Genomic DNA, 21950 nt, shown 5'->3' on the forward strand with positions numbered 1-21950 from the left:
CAGTCAAGCCGTTACGGAGAAGTATGGCAACTAACACTGTGACACGAGAATTTTATATGTTGGAGATAGTATAGTATATAGTCAAATCTGTACGGGATATTACACCTTTCAATTTGTTCAATAATTTCTCAAATTAGTGCAAGTGTTCCGGAGTCTACTTTTTTCTATTATACATATATTTTTCTAATAATATTATGAAATCTACACTCTTTGTACATATTATAGATATTCGTCTCTATATCTCTGTCTGTATATTATATTATATCAGTCTTTTAACAGTGTTTTTCATCCGCGATATTCGAACTCACGTCCTTTGAATTCCCGTAATAGTAATAGTTCATTATGAAGTCAAGATATCTTCGTATATAAATATTTAGATAATTGATCAGGTTTGAAATTGTGCAGACGTCTTACAAATACTAAAATATAGATATGATACAATTAACCTATATTTTATTTATTTTTACAACAATTTCTCGTAAAACTATTATATACAACGCAGGAGATGATGAGACAGCGGAACAAGAAATAACACAGATTAAAAAGGTTATTCAACTTTTTAGTCTGTAATACATTTCGAAATACATTATTATTATAGCGTACATTACTTGTTACATCCATAGCAGAAAATAAAAAAGGAATATGTGCTGGGACACATAGAAGTAAAACTTCAACGGGCTGCCGTTGTCCTTTCTCCGCCGCCACCAGCCTTTTTCTTTCCCTCACAACGCGATATATCGTCTACCGTGGAGGGGCCACCGGACGGTAACAGTTTTTCGTGACCGTAATATCCCAATATATAGATGTTTCAATAAACATAAATAATTTTGCAAATATTTCAAACATAGAATTTGATCATTTTATGTTGGCAAAGACATAACATGGGAAAGAGTCTGGATTGATGACAAGGAGAATTAAATCAGATACAAAACATTCGATAAAGTACACTCTCCTTTTCAAAGTTGGTCGAAAACAGTCCATATGATTTTAATAGAACCTTTTGCAATTTTCGAATTGAAAACAAAACCAACTTGAAAATTCATAAAAAATATTGAATTATTTTTTCAAGTATATCACTCCTGTCATACAGAGATGTTTTTATAAAATCTTTTCAGTTTTCAGATTAATTTTTAGTTTGTATTTTTTTTATATTGTGCAGTGTTGTTTCCTTAAATTTAGGTGTATTTATTACTACATTATGCCTGAGTGAGTATTACTATTAATAATAATAATACCCCTAGACAAATAACTCAGCGCTATCTAGTCCCACGGTAAGCAGAGCTTGTGTTATGGGTACTAGATAACTGATCTAAATATTATACTTAGATGTTTTTTTTTTGTAAATACCCAGGCTGATACAAACAACAGAAGTAAAGTGGTATAACCGCCAGACTATCGAGGCCGGTATATTATAAGTTATGACAAAAAATCATGTTTTTAGGGAAAAGGTAAGAGCTTATGCCCAGGCAATGCATGCAGTGGTAATTATGGAAAACAAAAATGTATATCTTTTTATTAACTAGAGGAGAAATAAGATTTAAATAGAATAGCGGATCTTAGCATTTGCTGTAGGCACTGGCATCTCAAAAATTTTGTACAATGGCGTAAAATCCCGATGTATCTGTTTTATAAATAATATAATATATGTAGAATAGAATAGAATAATATTTATTACATCACACATCACAACAATACGATGACGTTATAAATTATTATAACATAAACAGAAATAACACAATACAAATTATTACATAAAAAAGAACAAAAAAAAAAAGAAAAACACATACCAAAGCGATCATAACAAAGCAAACTATGGGGCATCGTCACCGCGTCACTGTGTATGGATGGTGTGTAAGAGACCCATCTCAGATTATGCCATGACTAGAGCCACGACGCTGATTTTCAATGTAACCCCGAATAAATGACTCACGGACATATACCTAACATGTGGGAGAGGTTGAAGAGTGATCGTCTATCATGGTATGGGCATGTAATGTATAGGAATGACGATAATATTTTAAGGAAGGTGTTACATATGAATGTGGATGCTTATAAGGGCAGTCAAAGTCCGAAAAAGAGATGGATGGACTGTGTGCAAGATGGTATGATAAAAAAGGGAGTAAATAACGAGATGACTGCGAACAGGGATGAATGGAACAGAAAAACATATTAAGCCGACGCCAAATAAATGGGATAAGGAAGAAGCAGACAATGATGGACATATACCTACTATCACGACTGATACCCTAGATCGGGTAGGCATTGCTATGTTAACTGTGAACATCGTGATGAAAGCAACGATTGACATAACCGCATTTTGGCAACACGCCATAGGCTACTCCCATCCGATCGACCCCCGTCCAATTCAAATAAGAATCGAAATTACGACGGAATAGGTTATACTTTATATCTGTATTTACAGTTTACATTTACAACATCACTTGATTATGAGAAGGCGATGTAGTTGTACTAGTAACTAACGATCCCTCTCCGATCGATCCCCCGTCCAACTGAAACAGGGATTGAAATTAGTTCAAACCCTTATATGAACCCAGATTTAAACCCCAGACTGCCCTCTGAGTAAATTCGTATCCCTCAGGCGGGCTTGGCCTTCAGCCGCTCCATAAGTCCTTCCGCGCGGTTTGGAGTCGCATCTGCACTCGCCCCATACCGTTCAGTGAATCTGTAAAGGTCAACTGCGGCCAACAGCATTGGAGTGTTCGAAAAAAAAATATATAGGCTTAAAAAACCCGTTTACATTAGATCAGCCTTATGCTTGATTACGACCTATATATAAATACAAAAACAAAAACAGTTTATTTATTTGAATCCAAAGTTACAGTACCTATCGCGTGACTCTGTGATAAGTTTTTGGTTTGTTATTAGTGTTTCCATCACTGGAGGATTAGTCAAACATTTAAATTGACACATAATTATTTTTGTGTCTTAGATTTTGTAGTTATATCTACTAGGCCACGACACTGACTGTCTGACTATATTAGTATACACTACAGTTTGTTTGTGGTGAATATAAATTGGTCATTATACCTATTGATATATATATGTCTGTCTATATATTGACCGTTGACATTGAACACCTATTCTCAGTCAGCCAACAAAAAAATCGTCTGATAGGAATGTTTTGCATTTACGGGAATACCTAATGTTATTTACATTGTGGCATTATAGTACAGTATTCATTCAAATACGTACAACCCTCACACACACAATTTCACAAACACAATTCACCCTTCTACCATCCACCCCTACTTTTTAATAGCGATTTTATATGGCCAAACAACGTCTTCAGGGACAGCTACTATATCTAGACACGCGGCAGCGTGTCAAGCCGAGTTTCAAGTAAACTGGCTTGCAGCACCGTGTGCATATTTACACGAACCATTTGGAGCCACTTTTGACCCCCTCATAACTCAAAAACTCTTTCACACAAACCTGTCAAATTTGGTTCATATATTGAGACTTGCGAGATAAATATGTGTTCCAAATTTCATAAACATGTCTCAAACGGTTATTTAGATATTAATGTCCAAAAATCGTCATTTTTATCACTGATCAACTATAGATCAAAATTATAAGCCACTTCCAGATGACCTAGGAAGTTCAAATTTGGTATGCAGATAGGTAATTAGGTGAATATAAAGGAAAAAATCTGAAACTGGTAAATTGTTATCATTTTACTACAATTTTTCACTTTAATTGATTCTATTTCAACTTATACTGGACGAATACTAAAATTCTATGAAAACGTCGATAGCCACCAATTGACATTGATCCTTGGCGAAAAATCTCATCTTGTACTGGACCGAAAGTAATATTGTATGAAAACGTCGATCATTACCAATTTACGTTGACCCCTTCACATCAGTGTCGATAACTAGCAAACTTCAAATATTGCATTGAGCGGTAAACACTAGTTGCTATAATTTAGATTCTGTCTAAAATATACTCGTACTTATAACTAGGAGTATAGTCGAATTTCGTATTTATTATGTTATTAACTGAGATTTGATATTAATTATTGTTTCAATATTTACCGCACATCGATAGTGTAAAATCATTATTTTTATAAATAATTATTAAATAATAGGCATTTCGGTATAGGGCGCCGCGGCGGCGCCGTGTGGGAGCGGTGCGATAAAACTCAATGTTTTGTTTCTCGATATCTAACCTATAAGGTTGCGATTTATGCTACGAAATTTATAGCTTTCTTAAATTATACTTATATATTTGTGATTATATTATTATTACATTATTTTAGTAAATACGTATGGTATAGACAATAGTTTAAACCAAAAATTAATAACAATTTTAGTATAGTTATAAGTAGGAATGTACAGTTAACTCGAGAATGAGAACTTATTGGTAACAAATTGTTTTCTTGAGAATTCAATAGATAACAGTCAATTTGTTACATAATCGTCTTTACTTTCGATTTATAACGTGTCAATACGAAGTTTCAGATATTAAATAATGTATATGTTGAAAGAGAACAATTCCGTATTTGCTTAACATATGCTATTACTATCCACAAATCACAAGGCCTTAGTTTTGGCAGTCCTCTTCTCAACATAGGCTCCTCTATATTTAATAAAGGGCAGGTTTACGTTGGACTCTTCAGAGTTAAAACCTTAGATGGAGTAGGTACGTCTTAACAATTTTGATCCAAGTCACGAGAGCTCTATTGTAGAGTACAACCATCTGTGGACGTTATACCGCCCCGATTTGCCCAAAAATTCCTGATACTGAATTGGCAATGCACTTGAACATTTAAAAGTTACAAGAAAATATAGAAAATAACACAAAAAAAGACAATTATACCCCGTAAATGTACGAAAATACAGTAATTTATCAAAAATAATTTGGTATTAATTTAGTTATAAATAAGTACCTCGTATAATTTATGTACAAAAAGTAATGATATCCCATCAAAAACATAAATGTGAAATGATAGCCGAGTTTAATATTATGATATATACCTTGATTGTTGACTTCTACGACAAAAGAGATGAGATCTAAATGGGTGCCAAGTTCAATGATCTGTCCTGAAATGTATTTATAACAATATAAAATATCATTTCTTCTTATAACTTAGGATAATATACTGTAGCCTAAGGTCTAACTTGGCTAGTTTTCATATACGAAATATACTGTAGCCTTCGCAAGTTCTAAACATGTTACTTGTCGGTTCCTATTTTAATATTAGTAGTAACTAGCAATCGAAAGTAATAATTGGTATATGAGAACTGGCCAAGTTAGACCTTAGGCTACAGTATATTATCCTAAGTTATAAGAAGAAATGATATTTTATATTGTTATAAATACATTTCAGGACAGATCATTGAACTTGGCACCCATTTAGATCTCATCTCTTTTGTCGTAGAAGTCAACAATCAAGGTATATATCATAATATTAAACTCGGCTATCATTTCACATTTATGTTTTTGATGGGATATATATATACTAACTCCGTCTATACATTAAATGTTAAACGTTAACACATTAATCGTTGAACTCCCATTCCCAGTCAGCCAACAAAAAAAAAACATCTGATAGGAATGTTTGCACTTACGGGAATACCTAACAGCTATTACAATCAGTGAGGTCATTGGGAATACCCATTTATTATTTGTTTATTAAACTACGCCGAACTGAAAAGATATTATATAATGGACCACCGCTGTGTCTGCTGGGGTTTGTTGATTAGTAAAAATAGGTTTAAAATGTTATTTTAAAACATATGTCCAATAATTTTCTTTATTCGGAACATTTTGTTCAGAGTCAGTGAGAACAATTACAGTGAACTCATCCAGAAGAAGACTTCTGGATGAATTCGTAACAATAGTTGTTCTAAATTAGTTACAATTCTAAAATAAAAAGTCCGTGACTTCACATTTTAAAATCTATTTAGGTATTTAAACACGCTGCTGACAGTCTCGATGGTCTAGCGGTGTGCTAACCGCCTTATTTCCAATGGTTGCGGGTTCGATTCCAACGGTATGATTCAAATGTATTCATGAGTACGATATATGTTTTGACGGCCTCGGTGATCTAGGGGGGCAACACGGGGCCTGTGCCCCGGACGGCTAGTTCTGGGGGACGGCAAATTCTTTGATCTTGGCAGAACTCATTGACTCATTTTTTGACGCCGTTTTGACCATTGACTGACGGACGTCAAGCAAATTTTGTGCAATGAATTTGAAAATGAAGATTTAATTGTTGATAAAGCCAGAATAATTAACAATAATACTAAATGGACAAATTGTGTTAATAAGTATATTGCAAAATGTTGGCCAGAGAGGGAGCGGTATTAGGGGACGGTATTCTTTTGTTTTTTAATTAACATAGCGCTGTCTAGTCCCACGGTAAGCAGAGCTTGTGTTTTGGGTACTAGACAACTGATATAAATAAGTATATCGTTTTGAAAATACATACACAATATACATAGAAAACACCTAGACCAATACAAATAAACATATTTATGAATACATATGTTGGTACCGTGCGAGAAATCAACCCGCGACCATCGGAATTAAGACGGTGTGCAAAACCGCGAGATCGCCAAGACGGTCAGTGCAAAAGACGTTATCATTATATGAGAATTTAATATTGCATAGATATGTATTCACTTCCTTGAAATCTTTACTGACATAGGTGCACTGTTATCTTCTAGCATATTTACGATAATCGTTATCAAATTGTTAAATATAGGTTACAACAAAAAACCCACCGATATATATTGAGGGTTCCGAATAAACTGCACATTTAATTATAATCCATACCATACTAATATTATAAATGCGACGTATGTATGTATCAACTAAAAATATCTTCATATGGTATTTATATAGTTTTTTTTATTAGTTTGGGACTAGATGGCGCTGTGTGATTTAATTAGTATTACTAAGTATACCCTAGTAGTGCCCAATGAGTGCATTTGTAGATTGATGGTAATCAAACCAAAAGAATAAACAATCATATGAACGACATATATTATTTCTTTAAAGAATTAACAAATTAAATTGCAGGTTACATTATTTCCATTAATTTAAAAATATATTCTGTGAAAATTATATCCAAAATTTATTGTATATAATTATTAAACGTGTAAATAAATATTTTTTATACTTCAATGGTGGCCAACAAGCATATGGCCCATCTGATGGCAAATGGTTACCACGTAGCCTATGGACGTCTAACACACCAGAAGTGTCACGTACGCGTTGCGACCTTTAAAAACCTTAACATTCCCTTGAAAAACCCCATGCTGTAGTCCCGTGAGAAAACCTCGGCAGGTAATTCATTCAACAATCTAAGTGTACGCGGCAGGAAGCTCCTCTGAAATCGCACTGTCTGAGACCACTTAGGTTCTAGTGAGTGGGGATGAATTTCTTGTCGATGGCGAGCTGTGTGTTGGTAAATATCGAATGTAAAAATGTTGAACAATTCCTTAATGTTCTAAGGAATTGTTCTATTGTTTTAACTGTGTTACAGTTAGTTGTATATTCAGTAGTACACACAAAGCGAAACGAAGTCTAGCCTCAAGCTAAGTGGTTCGATACTGCTCGAGTGATCGGGATTATCGACAATTCCCATAGCATGTCTCTGAACCGAGTCAAAGATGCTCCTGCCCAAAGATAAAAAAGAGAGCAGTACTCCATTTGCGGGAGAACCTGTGATTTTTATACTAACTGTAAATTTTATACTATATACCTAATCATAAATTATACATGGCAGATGTGTACCATGTCCAGCTGCGGCGCCATGTGCACCATCAGCTGGCATCAAGTCGGGGCTCCGGGATGGTCGGCTCATCGACGGTCATCAGGAAAACCCCTGTCCGTGTCGCACTTGCTGCTGTGGGAAACCACCCACCGTCAAACAAGTGAGTATCGAATATGCAAGCATGTAGAAAGTCGTACGCGTGGGTACTTCAGTCTCGCATATTTAAGCTACCAAGCAGTTTGCTTTGTAAGATATTTCGGTTGAAGGGTAGAGATATATAGAGAACAATGTAATTACAGGATAGGAGATGTTTTTATACAATTGGAATGACAAACAACGTTAGCGGTAACCCTCATCTATATACATACATACATGAATAGTATTACGGATCATATGACATCCACGATACCGTGCGTGGCAACGCATGAGTTTTATGGCGGATGTCCAGAAGACTAAGATATCATACCTTTTCTCCTGTATTTTCTTCTCTTCTCGATCTGCCTAATCTGGACTCTACCAGCGAAACATAGTTTACAAAGCAAGCTGCTTGATTGCTGAAGTGGTGAGACTGAGGTACTACACAGACCTGGAGAATTCAGCTCGATGAGCTAACTAACCCGTCAGTCATGTTATACCATCATATTTCAATTCCATCCCGCTGGCGTATGCCATTAGGTGCATCTTGCACTAAAAAAAACAACTTATTGAAGTGATTATTTATAATACATCTACTAGTGACCCGTCCCGGCTTCTCAGAGATGCATTCTTTCAGTTTCTCTGCTTGTCTTGTTCTATACTACAACACACATGTCTTACACAAGCTTCACCCACGGTGTCACCCGCGTGAAATTTATAGCCTATGTGTTATTCTAACGTATTGTAAAATATTATTTAAATCCATTAAGTAGTTTTTGCGTGAAAGAGTAACAACCATCCATTCATCCACACATACAAATGTCCATGTTTATAATATCAGGAAGATATAAACCTTCCTCTTGAATCTATTGCTAAAAACTGTAATAAAATCCGTTGCGTAGTTTAAAAGACCTAAGCGAACAGACAGTCGTAGCGGCTTTGTTTTATACTATATAAAGATTAGTTTAGGTAGGTATTCTGTATCTATTAAAAAAATAATTTAACTTTTCGTAATGCCTTCTATATTCCAGTGCTACAAACAACCGAAAATACCGGATTCGTATGCACCCCGACGATGTTATAATAAGCCGACCGCACAAGTTGAGTCGGGCACTACTTATAACATGTCCTATTTACCAGTGGATGACTGCAAGAACCTGAGAGGAGTGGCCAGGAAACCAGCTCCGAACTTGGTGCCCAGTTGCGAACCAATGGAAGCGTGCACTGTTAATAAGGTCAGATTTTATATCTAATTTACGACGACCCTGTGGTGTAGCGGTCTAGCACACCGCCTTACTTCCGACGGTCGCGAGTTCAATTTCTCGCATGGTATAAATATTTGTATTCATGAATATTATTGTTTGTATCAATCTAGGTGTTTTCTATGTATATAATTTATTTAAAAAAAAAGAGTTTTTATCAGTTTTTACCCATAAAACAAACTCTGCTTACGCGCTATGTTAATTTACGCGCTATGCTAAGTTACTTATGGCGCTATGTTAATTGTCCAGATTTGCTTATTTATTTATTTTTAATTTACGGCGATTTTTATGTAATTGACTAATTATTGTAGTGTTGTAAAGCTTATTTATCGAGGAAAACTATCGGCTATAAAACATCTCGCTACGACTAATACTAACGGAGCTGAAAGGACCTGGAAATTGTGATGTAGATGAAGTTTTGCGGTCAGTTTATTTTAATTATTAATGTTTCTAAGGACTGTATATATTTTTAGTTTTAAGAGAAACTACGGTCGCTGATGGTAAAAGACATATATTTCAAATTGACAATAAAAATCGAACGAAACATAAAATATTTAAATATATATATAAAAAATATAATATTATCATATAAAAAGGTGCGTTATGCACAGTTTATACTATATAAAGACAGAGTGGATTTTGTTATGAGTGAAGTAAACCGACTTATGAAATTCTCTCTGTCTGAAAGGTCCATTATTCCAGAGGCTGTACTAGTATAATATGTTAATACTCGTATATACAAACCACAATATAACAAGTACCCGGGCGAAGCCGGGGTAAGCCACTAGTCTAAACTAATATTATAAATATATAAAAAAATCCAATATATATATGTTATTTGATTTTTTTTGTACCTAAATCATCAATACAAACACTTTGGTTGTGTAGTACTGGAATCGAACCCGAGACCTGTGTCGGATATACACATGTAGATAGATATCACTTAGTAACAATACATCGTGCTCTATCAACCGTCACTGTCAGCATTATGTTTCTATGGAAATTACAGATAACATATTGATAAAACAGTATCCTGTAAACAAAATCTATACAGTATAAACTAAAATTATCGCGTTACTTCCACATGATTAAATTTTAGTGCACCGATACAATAATGTAAAACAGTCCATAGAACAACTTTGCTCATCCGGTTTGGTCTGTATTTTATGCTCCTCGATCGATCACCTGTCCCATTCAAACGGGGACCAAAATTACGGCTTGAGCCGAGATTCGAAAAATACCACTACCCCCTCAGACATAGTCGTGTAAATCAGGCAGGAGTTAGTCTTTAGCCGCTCCATAAGTCGATCCACGGGTTTCGAGTGCCATCCATACTCTTTCTTACCGGTGAAGCTGTAAAAGTCATCTGTATGACAATGCCGACAAAACAACGGCAATAGCATTAGAAAGACGAATAGTATATGTAATACATAACACATTAAAAAAAAACAATCTCAGTCCTATTCAATTAATCTGACTTGACTGACTCCCCTACTGAAGTTCTTAAATTATTTTATTGAGAATATCTTTATTTGAAACGCAAGCAAAAGTATAAACGTTCCTCTTAATATATAAGTAATATACCTTCTTATCTATACTGTTTATTACATACTAGTTATAAACTCCAGGTTCGCACGGCTATACAACATGTATTATAAATATAGTCGCAAGATTTTATTCAGCCTATAAGGGTCAAATGCTTAAGTAAGCAAAAAAATACGGGAATTTAGTTTTTTACCAGGGACAAATAAAAAACAAAATTACATATACATCATTCTTTATTTTTTTATATATTTTTCGGAGAAGCAAGACAGCTTTAACATATTTTTATTGGTTTTAATATATTTATAAAAATCAATACGATTATAATCGTAATTAAAAACTGTCATCAACTCGCTTTTTATTAAATTAGTGGTACAAACGTTGCGTATATGAGTATTATTGACTAGTATAGATTTAATAATAAAAAACGGAGCATGATATCAGGAAATTTAATTGATAATGTTTTTAGTATTAATATGTATATATCAATAGAATTGATAAATAAACCAATATTTCTCTGTAATACCAGATATATAGGCACATATATTGTTTAATCAGAATTAAAAATTACTTATTTTTTTGACCCAAATAATGTAATGAGATCATCTTTTTGACATCATACATATCTATTATCTTAATACAATATTAGGCTTGGTGTATATTTATATACATATAGGTATAAATATAGTAAATATACAGATATAGATATAAAATTACTTGGTATTTATTTGGTTGATTCTAAGAAACACAATACTCAAAATTACAGTCGGCTTAAAACAAAAATTAACAAAACCAAGACTTATATATTAAATATTTTTTTGCAATCTATTCTAAGTTGTAGCTGGCCTTTACAGCTTCACCGGAAAAAAGGGGGTGAATGCCGTAAGCACTCGAAACCTGCGAAAAGGTTCTGGAAAACCAACAACTGCCTGACGAATACAACTTCAGTTCAAATATATAATAATAATAATGTTTGCTCAGCATTACATAAACAGTAGAAAAAAAATGTTGTAAACCCTATTAAGGGTACATTTATCTTCAATCCTAAAAAATAGGGATTTTTGTAATATTTTGCTTTAATCTTAAAGAGCAGATGTTCCCATTGGGGTGCACAATGTTATCAGTTCCATACTCAAAAGATCTGTTTATAATTCTAGGACTGATTGCAGATATAAAAATAGAAAGCAAAAAATATCTTAAAGTTAAAACCTATTGGTAACACTGAATGTAACTCCCACTCAGCATACATAGATACTACAGTATAACCTACAAAATTAAAATCAAAATGTTGCTGAAATCTGAGCTGATTGATCCAGTGAGCCAGATACGAGATACGAGACAGCATTTAGTATAAATAGCTAAATAAGATAAAATCGAATAAGAATAAAATAGAAAATCCTTTGTTTAAATAAACTTCATTTAAGCACTTTTGAATAGTCATTTTTTTTAATCTACCGCTCATTCGCAAAGCTGTCTCATCACAAGAAGAACGAACAAGAAACTTGTATGTTACTCTTTTAATTAACTTTCCATTTTTAAGTTGAAATATGTGAATACAAACTTCCAACTAACACTAATTACTATTTTAAACTTACTATTTTATGAATAGGTGCAGTATTCATGAATGTATATTGAAGTGATAATGCTTACTGGATTGTATTTGAAATATATCAATATAAATAAATAAAAAATAAATAACCCTGGCTCATTGACACAATGCTATCTAGTCCCACTGTACGCAGAGCTTATGTTATGGGTATTAGACAACCGATAGAAATACTTAGAATTGTTTTTTGTAAATTAACACATAACATACATAGAAAACACCCAGATTGATACAAAAATCATACTCATGAATACCATTGTTTGCACCGTGCGAGGAATTGAAGCCATGACCATCGGTAGCAAAGCGGTGTACTAAACCGCTAGACCACCGAGGTCGTCAATATATATTTTTATATATTTATGTAATATAATGTCTATATCATTATTTAATTAGGTAGAAATATTTTTTTTATTTTGACGTCCGTATTTCTTTTGGTAGGTAGCTATATCGACGCGGGTGGCGTCGTCGTATATAGCTACTGTTTATGAAATTATAATTATGCAAATAAATTAACATATACGTACATGGATCGATGTTAATTAAAAAATTGCGACCCGGGTGGCATGCCGATGTGGTTAGTGGAATCGGCTTGATGAGTTTATTTTTTTCTTCGCTTAAAATCACCAATTTATAGATACATAAGGGTTGAAAGCAGAGATGAAAGGTTGTATGAATGTATCGTCCTTTATTAAGTAGAACAATTAAACTTTTTTGGGTTATATTCTAACTAAATATATTTTCTTATTTGGTCAAAGTCACTATTCCACGCGGACGAAGTCGCGGAACTTCGTATTATAATAGTAATTATTCGGAATATAATAGTCGTCGCACAGCTAGTCTATAGATAAATATCTAAATCTATAGATATATGTACATATTAATAAATTCACCAACAAAAGAAAAGAGTTACATTTATTTATGTTTGGAGCAAATTATTGCATCGTCGGAGATAATTCAATACCTATCACTAGTGGATATCTGACAAATGTGGTCAAATTGAAACATTGTTCTAATTTTGTATTTACTCAAACAATAATTACAATCAATACCGAAGCCTTTAAAATAAATAAATATCATAAAAATAAGTCCACTTTGTATTTATTTTAATGGAGTAAATTTATTATATTATTTAATCATTTTAATGGATGATATTGGAAAAAGGAACTTGATGTCAGGCCAATTAGCATATCGTGGCATGCCCAATAATTTATGATGGTTTCCAGGGGAAACCAGAAAACAGGCATGGTACATAGCTAGCAATGGGTCAGCAGTCCATTACTAACCATTCCGTTCCCCCTCGTTGTGGGTATTTACCTACGCCACCACGCTATACTCATGCATAAATTGGTTCTCTTATACCAAATAGGACGACTAAGCTTAAAGAAATTCGAGGAAATATCATAGCCAAAAAACCATACACATGTTCAAAGAATTTATCAGTGATAAGTGATTCTTTGAAAAATAACAACATTTAGTTACAGTTAATATAAAATCCATATCCATTGCCATAGATAGAGAGGGTTGGCGATGAAGTGAGATGGCTTTTATCCTAGAGGGCCACATAACAAGAAAAATAAATATCTATACCAAAAATATATGTTAAAAATATATTTTATCTCAATAAGTTAATTCTAATTAAAGCAATACAGTATAGTAAAAAAAAAATTGAAACGTCGGATGTTATATTAATTGTATTATTTGTAAGTATATGGTTGCGAAGTAACAGATTAACTTGGTATTGGCATGTTACGCGGTGGAGCGAGAGACATGTCCTGAAGAATGTTTTTAACATGAACATGGTTGGATGGAAAGGGAGAAGACGACCGAAAAAAGATTGTGGATTGTGTGAGAGATATGTATAAAAGGAGAGTAGGCCCAGATATGACAGGCGATAGAGATCAGCGGATCACATACTGCCCTGACCCCAAATAGAGGGATAAAGGCTGAACATTATGATAAAGGTAAGGCATTGAATGTGAATTGTAATCACTAATTTTCAAATAACTGTTGCAGTTACACATATGTAATTAAGGTTGCGATAAGCATATATAACTACATATATTGTAATGTGGTATATACAATGTAATGATGTTGGTGTACCTAATAAATAAATAAATTGCCTCAAATTTATTCATTTAAGCTTCTTTTATAAGCTAATTTAGAGGTAAACAAAGAATTTGTTTTAATCCAATATTTTAATGTTATTCGAATCGCGTTTATTTAGCTATTGTCATATTTTACTCCACCGTAAGTAAAGTCACGTCGTATACAAGAGTGGTATTAATATAAATCAGTACGTAGTGCACTACTATGCACTATGCCAACAGCTCTCGTTCCTGCCGAATCCTGTGTGCGTGACGCAAGCGATCCGTCCGTGTCACCACGACATGTGGGGACAGGGCCCCATGCAGAACGTGACCACACAACGACACGACTACGTGCCCAAGCCATGTGTACTTCGTGAGAACTTCAAACCACCGCCTAAATTTCACTGCGTTGAACAGCCTTTTGAGAGTAAATGTTTTAATACTATTTTAAACATTTTTCATGATTACAGTTTTGACGATTAACAGCATTGTGGTATAGAGAGCTTTAAAATAATTTTATGGTGAATATGTCGTTTATATAATGTTTTATACTAACTTTTACGTTTACCACAATCGAAAAACCGGCTGACCGCATCCCATAGTTTACTTATTTTATGATTAATTGTCAAAAATATATTATAATCAACTTTAAAAATGTTTTAACAACAAATAATTGTAAAATTTGTTTAAATAATAAATAGGCGTCTATATATAATGTAACTAAATAAAATTTATTGAAATTTCCGCCTGATAAAAAAGAAACCCTTTGTGTTAAAATTTTAAGGTCTCGTCCATTCGTAGATCTTAAAATTTGTACCGACATAAGATAATTTTTAACGTTTTTAAAACCGTAATAAATTAAGGACTAAATATATTACGGTCTTAGGATGAATTGTATTGATCTATTGTTCTCCGTTAATCTACTATTAACTTCTAGATCGTACTGTCAACAAGCTATCCTATTTGCCCCCGGAAAAAATTGAACTAACGAAGTCCTACGCACCCGAACGATGCTATGAAAGGCCCGCCGCTAAAATGGAAGGCACTACAACACAAAAAATGAGCTATATGCCAACCCAAGTTAGTATTTTCATTACTGTAATAGGCAATTTTATATAAGCATTTAAATATGTCATATTGTGATTTGAAGACAAATCACAGAACGCGTGCAGTTGGCGTATGACCTTTCTGATTGAGCTTCTTTTTCATTCTTTTGGGTTATTATCTCACATGGACCAGTGTTAGTTTTATTGCTCTAATTGGAGGCAATTGAATGAGGATTCTGGGTGTGAAAAACAGATGGTGGTAGTTACTCCATATTCATACACAGAAGGGGGAGATTTTACCTACGTAAACTTTATACAAAGTTATCTGGGTGGAGTACCTCTATCTCGCCTATTTTAGCCAACAAACAACTTGTTTATGGTAAGTTTCAGTTGAAGGGTGAGATCTTAGTCCTCTTGACTGGCAACATAGATAACATAATGCCAGTTGTTCAAGCATACAGGTTACCACTTACCATCAAATGAGCTGTCAGCTAGTTTGCTATTTAGAAAGGAATGCATAATGATGCAGCAGCTTTATTATAATTCTAATATATGTATTCGTACTTAGATTTTGCCAAAGGAACCACTGCCTTGGGCTTGTAAAGGACAGTACCAAATACCATGTCAGAGATTGGATTCCAATACTACGTATACCATGAGGTAATGAGTTACAATAAGTACATTTTGTTTTTGATGGTGACCGCAATTTTAAACTCAAAATTATCCTAACATTTCATTGTCACTTTGATGTTATTATAGGATTTGGCGTCAGCTACCAGCTATCATAACGCCTCTGTAGAATGTAATTTCACTGTTAATTTGTCAATATTCACCCTTCAAACTGAAACATCTTACATACATAGTTAGAGCTTGGCGAATAAAAAAAAGGAGATAGAGGTGCCATCGTAAACGACTTTATACAACCTCATCTTCTTCCTTACCCAATTTATGTGGGGTCTGCGTAATATGTTTTTCTCTTCCATTCGTCTTTGTTCGCAGTCGTCTCGTTATTTACTCACTTTCTTACCATATCATCTTTTTCACAGTTCATTAATCTCTTCTTCGGCCTTCCTCTCCCTTTATAACCATCCGCATTTATATGTAACACTTTCAAAATAACAACGATGAAACAGTGAACACATTTATTTACAAAATTAAATTATTTTTGAATAGTTACCTAGACGCGAAGAATGACTGTAGACGACGTGCCATCATACCTAATTCTTGCACCAACCCAGTCACTGCATCCAAGAGATTTGAAACGCAAACGGTTTATAAGAACAGGTCAGTTTAATAAAACTGCGCTATATTATACATTTTTTATTATAAAGAAATTAGGGTAAAAGAAGAAAATACGAGGAGTCACTCAACCGTCAATCTCAAGTCTTAATTACAATTGTATTCAAATTAGGAGACGTGTAAAGTATATATACTATGTTATTTTAATATAGATATCCAACCACTAAAATAAGTGTACACGAAAACGCATTCACACACACATTCATTATGTATGGGACATTATAATAATACTTGTAGAATATTCTTATACAAATATTCACATACTCACAGACCACATCTGCATGCTTTGTTTCATAAGTAAGAAAGATATGCTAAATGTCGAAAATTGTGTTGGGATGATATACCTACTTGTTTTTCTCTAAATGTTCCGGAGACGGGCGCAAATAACTGTAATACAGTTTATTATGAAGTAGTGATTTAAGATCAAAATATGTTATTATTATTATTTTTAAAGGTTTAAATAAATTCTTTAATTTACATAGTTGTACGTATTCAGGAGTATTAACAAGATTCAATTAGTGCAACCTGATTTTACGAGTCTTAATGTGTATTAACTCTACTCGTAATAATTTTAAAGTATAGGAGTGAATATCTTGAGTAATTATATTTCCTATTTTTACAATATAGTCATATCTTATAAGTTATTGTTATACTCACAGTATCAATACGTAAGATATAATATAACACAGTCCAGAACTTAATACGCAAACTTATTTCCTAAAAATTGACTAGTAAGAAAAGTACCTATTCTAAATCAAACTGTAATCTATTTTATAATCTATCTGACGTTGCAGTTATCTACCAGCGTCAGCACCAATTCCTCAACCAGCTAAACCCCTACCAAACTTAGTATCTTCCACAGCGCAGATGGAAGGAGATACCGTACACAAGGTATACCAAGTTTCCAACAAACTTGCACATAAAGCCTCGATTGATAAATCTATACTGTGTAAAGTAGCGATTTTGCATACCACCCTGCATCCGATGGTTAAGTATTCAATCCTATTAAAAACTGTTTCTTAGCATTTACCTACGTAATCCTTGTTGTCAATGACATAGCAATAAAATGGCAGAACGGGGAAATAACCACGGGCCCTAAGCCCATTTGTATCTAACATCTATTAGGCTTTACATAGAAAAGTACGTTTAAGGTTTAATTTATAGTAATATAAATCAACTTAATAAATTTTACTACAGCTCTCGTTCCTGCCGAATCCTGTGTGCGTGACGCAAGCGATCCGTCCGTGTCACCACGACATGTGGGGACAGGGCCCCATGCAAAACGTGACCACACAACGACACGACTACGTGCCCAAGCCGTGCGCGATTAGGGAGTCGTACAAACCACCAAGCAAGTTCCACTGTGTTGAACAACCTTTTGAAAGTAAGTGTAATTAAAGCAACTTGCTTATTTACAGAAGTATATAAACAAGCAACTTGAATTCAGCGCTATTAATTGTCTAGTATATAAGATACAGCATTTCTTCAACCTGCTTGATGATACAGATCTGTTTCTATGGTGATACTGAGTAAGTAGTGCGTGAAACGGTTATTTAACAGTAAATGTAGATATATATTGTAATAGCTTTATTGAATACAATATAAATATACGGCCATTTATATCATTTATATTACATAGTATAGATAAAATACTTGAATTCATTCTTAAACTTCATACTTGTACACTGGGACATTAGCTTATAGCATGGCTTGTACACACCGTTGAATTATAAACAATCTCAAAACAGATTGTAATATTAGTCATAGAGTAAGAATACAATAGGCCACCCATACTTTCGTTCCTAGAATGACGTATAGGTCAATTAAAATAACAAAGTATATACTCGTATATCTGTGCAGGATCAGGAAAACTCAAATAAAATATTATAGGTATCTATAAAACAGACTGACCAAAGTTATTCATTCAGTAGGGATACTTACATCGTAAAAGAATTATACTCTTAAATCTTATGTCATGTGGTATTGGATAGTGATAACGTTTATGTATATGTTGGCTAATATGCAGATTTAAGAGATCGCACATGGGTCGCCGGGCCAAATCCTGGGGTGTTGAAACAGGACAAAAATATATAAAAAAACATTTAGTATCATAAGAAATTACTTCTAGCACCACTATCGCCCTAACGTTGTCAATAACGAATAACAGGTAAAGTATAATATATCTATCTTAGGACATCAAAATTGACTAGATATTTTTTTTATTTTATATTGTTAACACTCATTTTCAGGGGACCCTGAAAAAATCATATCTATAAAATGTTATAATGTTGTCTTATACCTATGTTGTTCGCACATGTACATACATAGTATATTGTACGATGTTCGCAGATCGCACCGTGAACCGAATGTCATATATAAACCCTGGCCGTATCGCAGTACCAGAATCTTTCGCTCCGCTCAAGTGTTACGAGAAACCATCAGGTAAATTGAAAATCTTGCGCAGTAGAATATGTACGCAGAGAATAATAATAATCTCAGGACAATTCACACAACGCCATCTAGACTCAAGTTAAGCTAGCTAAAGCTTGTGTTAGATTTTATGATTAGCTTGGCCCCTAGATAACTGATACAACTACATAGATATTTCTTTACGTAAATACGTATTATACATAGAAAATATCTAGACTGAAACAATCATACTCTTGAATACAAATGTTTGTGGCGTTCGAGAAATCGAACCCGCAAGTATTGGAAGTAAGGCGGTGTGCTACACCACTAGACCACCGAGGCCGTCAATTTCAAGTTATGTCACATGTCACGTCAGTTAGCCTATGAAAAATTTAGAAATAGTTATTGTGACAAGAACGAGGGGAGGTGAAACGTTGTGACATTTGTGGTATGTTATGGATGGTCCCTAATCATTTATTAAATAAAATACACGAATACAGTATAAAATATTTTTTTTATATAAAAAAATTAAAGATTTAAAAAATATAGGAAAACAGGATTATTTAAAAGATTAATATGGAATGTTGCAGACTTCTGCAATGTTGTCTAGGATGGACCGGTGAAATTCGACTTGACATGGTACATTAGTATTAATTAATTCACTTAACCCTGCATCCAAGCCAGATTTGAACTCACGACCGGTAGCGGAAGTAGCGTTCTAAACCACTAGACTACAATGCTCTCAGAGTTTTATTACACTACTAATTTTGTTGCATATCCAGCCAAAATGGAGTGCGCCACAACGCAGAAGATGTCGTACCAGCCGGTGTGTGTACCAGCGCCGCAGCAACCGCCCTGGGCCTGCAAAGGACAGTACCAGAAGCCCTGTCAGAAGGTAAAATAATTTGAAACCACTGACGACCGAAGACACTCAATTTTCAGTATCGGTATCCGTAATGTAACCGTCGCCTATATACCAGAGCAGCAGGTCGTCAATTGACGCCTGTGGTACCTAAAATGCGGTTGCCATTTCGGAGGACTAAATTGCCTTCGTATCCTGTAATTTCACTGCTATATCTCACTCTGCAACCGAAGCATAGCATTCTCTGGAAAAGTTATCTAGGAATATACTTATTCTTAGTGAACGCATAGAATCACAGATATGAGATGATTGAAAATTATTTTTTGAGATCTAATGATCACATGGTTTCAAAAACAATCATGGAAGTCGACCCAGAGTTTACAAATACCATTTTTTTTACTACGTGGGTGGCAAACAAGCCTACGGCCCATGTGATTGTAAACGATTATCGAAGCCTATGTTGTATGCCTATGGACCTATGTTGTAGGCAAAAGACCAGGAGCGTCACTTGCGCGTCGCCAAAATTATTGGCACGTAGACAAAGTATATTGGAACCTTAGTTTTTTTTTAATAGTGGATTTTTTAATCGCAATGTGCTCGTCCTACAGCTGGATGGCACAACCGTCTACCGGTCATCATTTCTACCACCCGGGGAAGATTGCACCCAGTATATGGACCCATGTTCTTATGGCGACTGCAAACGTTAGTAATACGAGTACAAAGTATTTCTTACAGCTTGGGCTGTTTGTGCCAGGTACTAGGAAATTCATTAAAAGTTTTTTTGCAATTTCTTTTATTCCTGGTGTGCTGAATACACATAATCTATGCAAATAAAATTTAAGTAGGTATTAATTTGTAATTTAAAATTAACAGCTAAAAACTTAATATAAAAAGTTATTCTGTCTATTGTTGATAATCTCTGAAATCCATCCAGATCATATTCGATAGGACTTGCACTCGCAGAGAGCTAATATTTTAAAGTTTAACACAGGCCACTTTTATTTTAGAAATAAATTTAAAATTTATTATTAAAATAAATCAAATTTCTAAAATAATATAATTGTCATTTTAGATAGTTAAGTAGATACTGTTTCATTTATTATGTTGTAAAATAACTTTTTAACTTTGCAGCTTGTGACTGTATTTGTCCTGCCGAATGCATAACGACGGATCCCTGCGCTTGTAACTTCCCTAAAGCAGCTTGTTGCAGCTAACCATCGCCATTTTAAAGCGTTCTAAATTTGAAAGTGACAAAATGGCGTAGGTATTCGCCAACTTGACTTCATTTTGACTCAAATATTTTTGTTATAAACACCGTTTTACTATTTATTGTTATAGCAGGTAATTTGTACCGGATTGCAAATGTATGTTTGAACTATAATACTGACGTGAATATATATTTACATATCTAGATAATTTTGTTTTAAACAAATTAGGTAGGTATAAATTGGACGTTAAGTAGAGTAAATTAGACTTATATAATGGTCTATGACTGATGTAACTATTGTAGCGTAGTACAATTTTTATATACTAATATTTAAATCATATATTGCACAAAATACTTTTGTAATAAAACAATATGTGGAGTAAAAATTTTACTTTTATTCAATAATCTCTGAATATCGAATAAAAATTATAAACATTGAAAAATCTAATATTGTCTTTATGCAAATGTAGACCAAGGTACATTTTTTAATAAATGCAAGTGCGTATATTATAATCACAATTGATGATAGTGTGCAGCCAAAACCGATATAAACTGCAAGGCTTTAACTACGATCGATGCAAACAACATATATATAAAATGGTATAACATATTTAATCATAAAAAAAATATATTCGATAAAAAAAAATACACATTGAAATAGGCTTTTTGTTACTGTGGCACATACATTTTACAGTAAGGCTTACAGAGATTGATCCATAAGTCCTTTGAAATTTAAATTTCGTATAAAATG

At 33.8% G+C, this 21950-nt stretch overlaps 1 protein-coding gene across 1 annotated transcript; it reads left to right on the plus strand.

The window, feature by feature from the left end:
• The first annotated feature begins 1065 nt into the window (after positions 1-1065).
• LOC131850073 (stabilizer of axonemal microtubules 2) lies at positions 1066-21553 on the plus strand. Its single transcript, XM_059200224.1, has 13 exons — positions 1066-1206; positions 7757-7904; positions 8911-9114; positions 14617-14803; positions 15314-15456; positions 15991-16082; positions 16596-16706; positions 17516-17612; positions 17919-18105; positions 19071-19163; positions 19913-20025; positions 20601-20694; positions 21124-21553. The coding sequence occupies exons 1-13, from the start codon at positions 1199-1201 to the stop codon at positions 21204-21206; spliced, it is 1560 nt and encodes a 519-aa protein (XP_059056207.1). The 5' UTR covers positions 1066-1198; the 3' UTR covers positions 21207-21553.
• The last annotated feature ends 397 nt before the right edge of the window (positions 21554-21950 follow it).

Source organism: Achroia grisella, unplaced genomic scaffold (genome assembly GCF_030625045.1).
Source record: "Achroia grisella isolate CSIRO2021 unplaced genomic scaffold, CSIRO_AGI_Agris_v1 utg702, whole genome shotgun sequence".
Classification (NCBI taxonomy): domain Eukaryota; kingdom Metazoa; phylum Arthropoda; class Insecta; order Lepidoptera; family Pyralidae; genus Achroia; species Achroia grisella.

Excerpts from the sequence above, each read along its gene's own strand:
- LOC131850073 (XM_059200224.1), top strand. Across the intron at positions 7,905-8,910 it reads AACCACCCACCGTCAAACAA|TGCTACAAACAACCGAAAAT; the intron begins GTGAGTATCGAA and ends TCTATATTCCAG. Across the intron at positions 16,707-17,515 it reads CAAACGGTTTATAAGAACAG|TTATCTACCAGCGTCAGCAC; the intron begins GTCAGTTTAATA and ends CTGACGTTGCAG.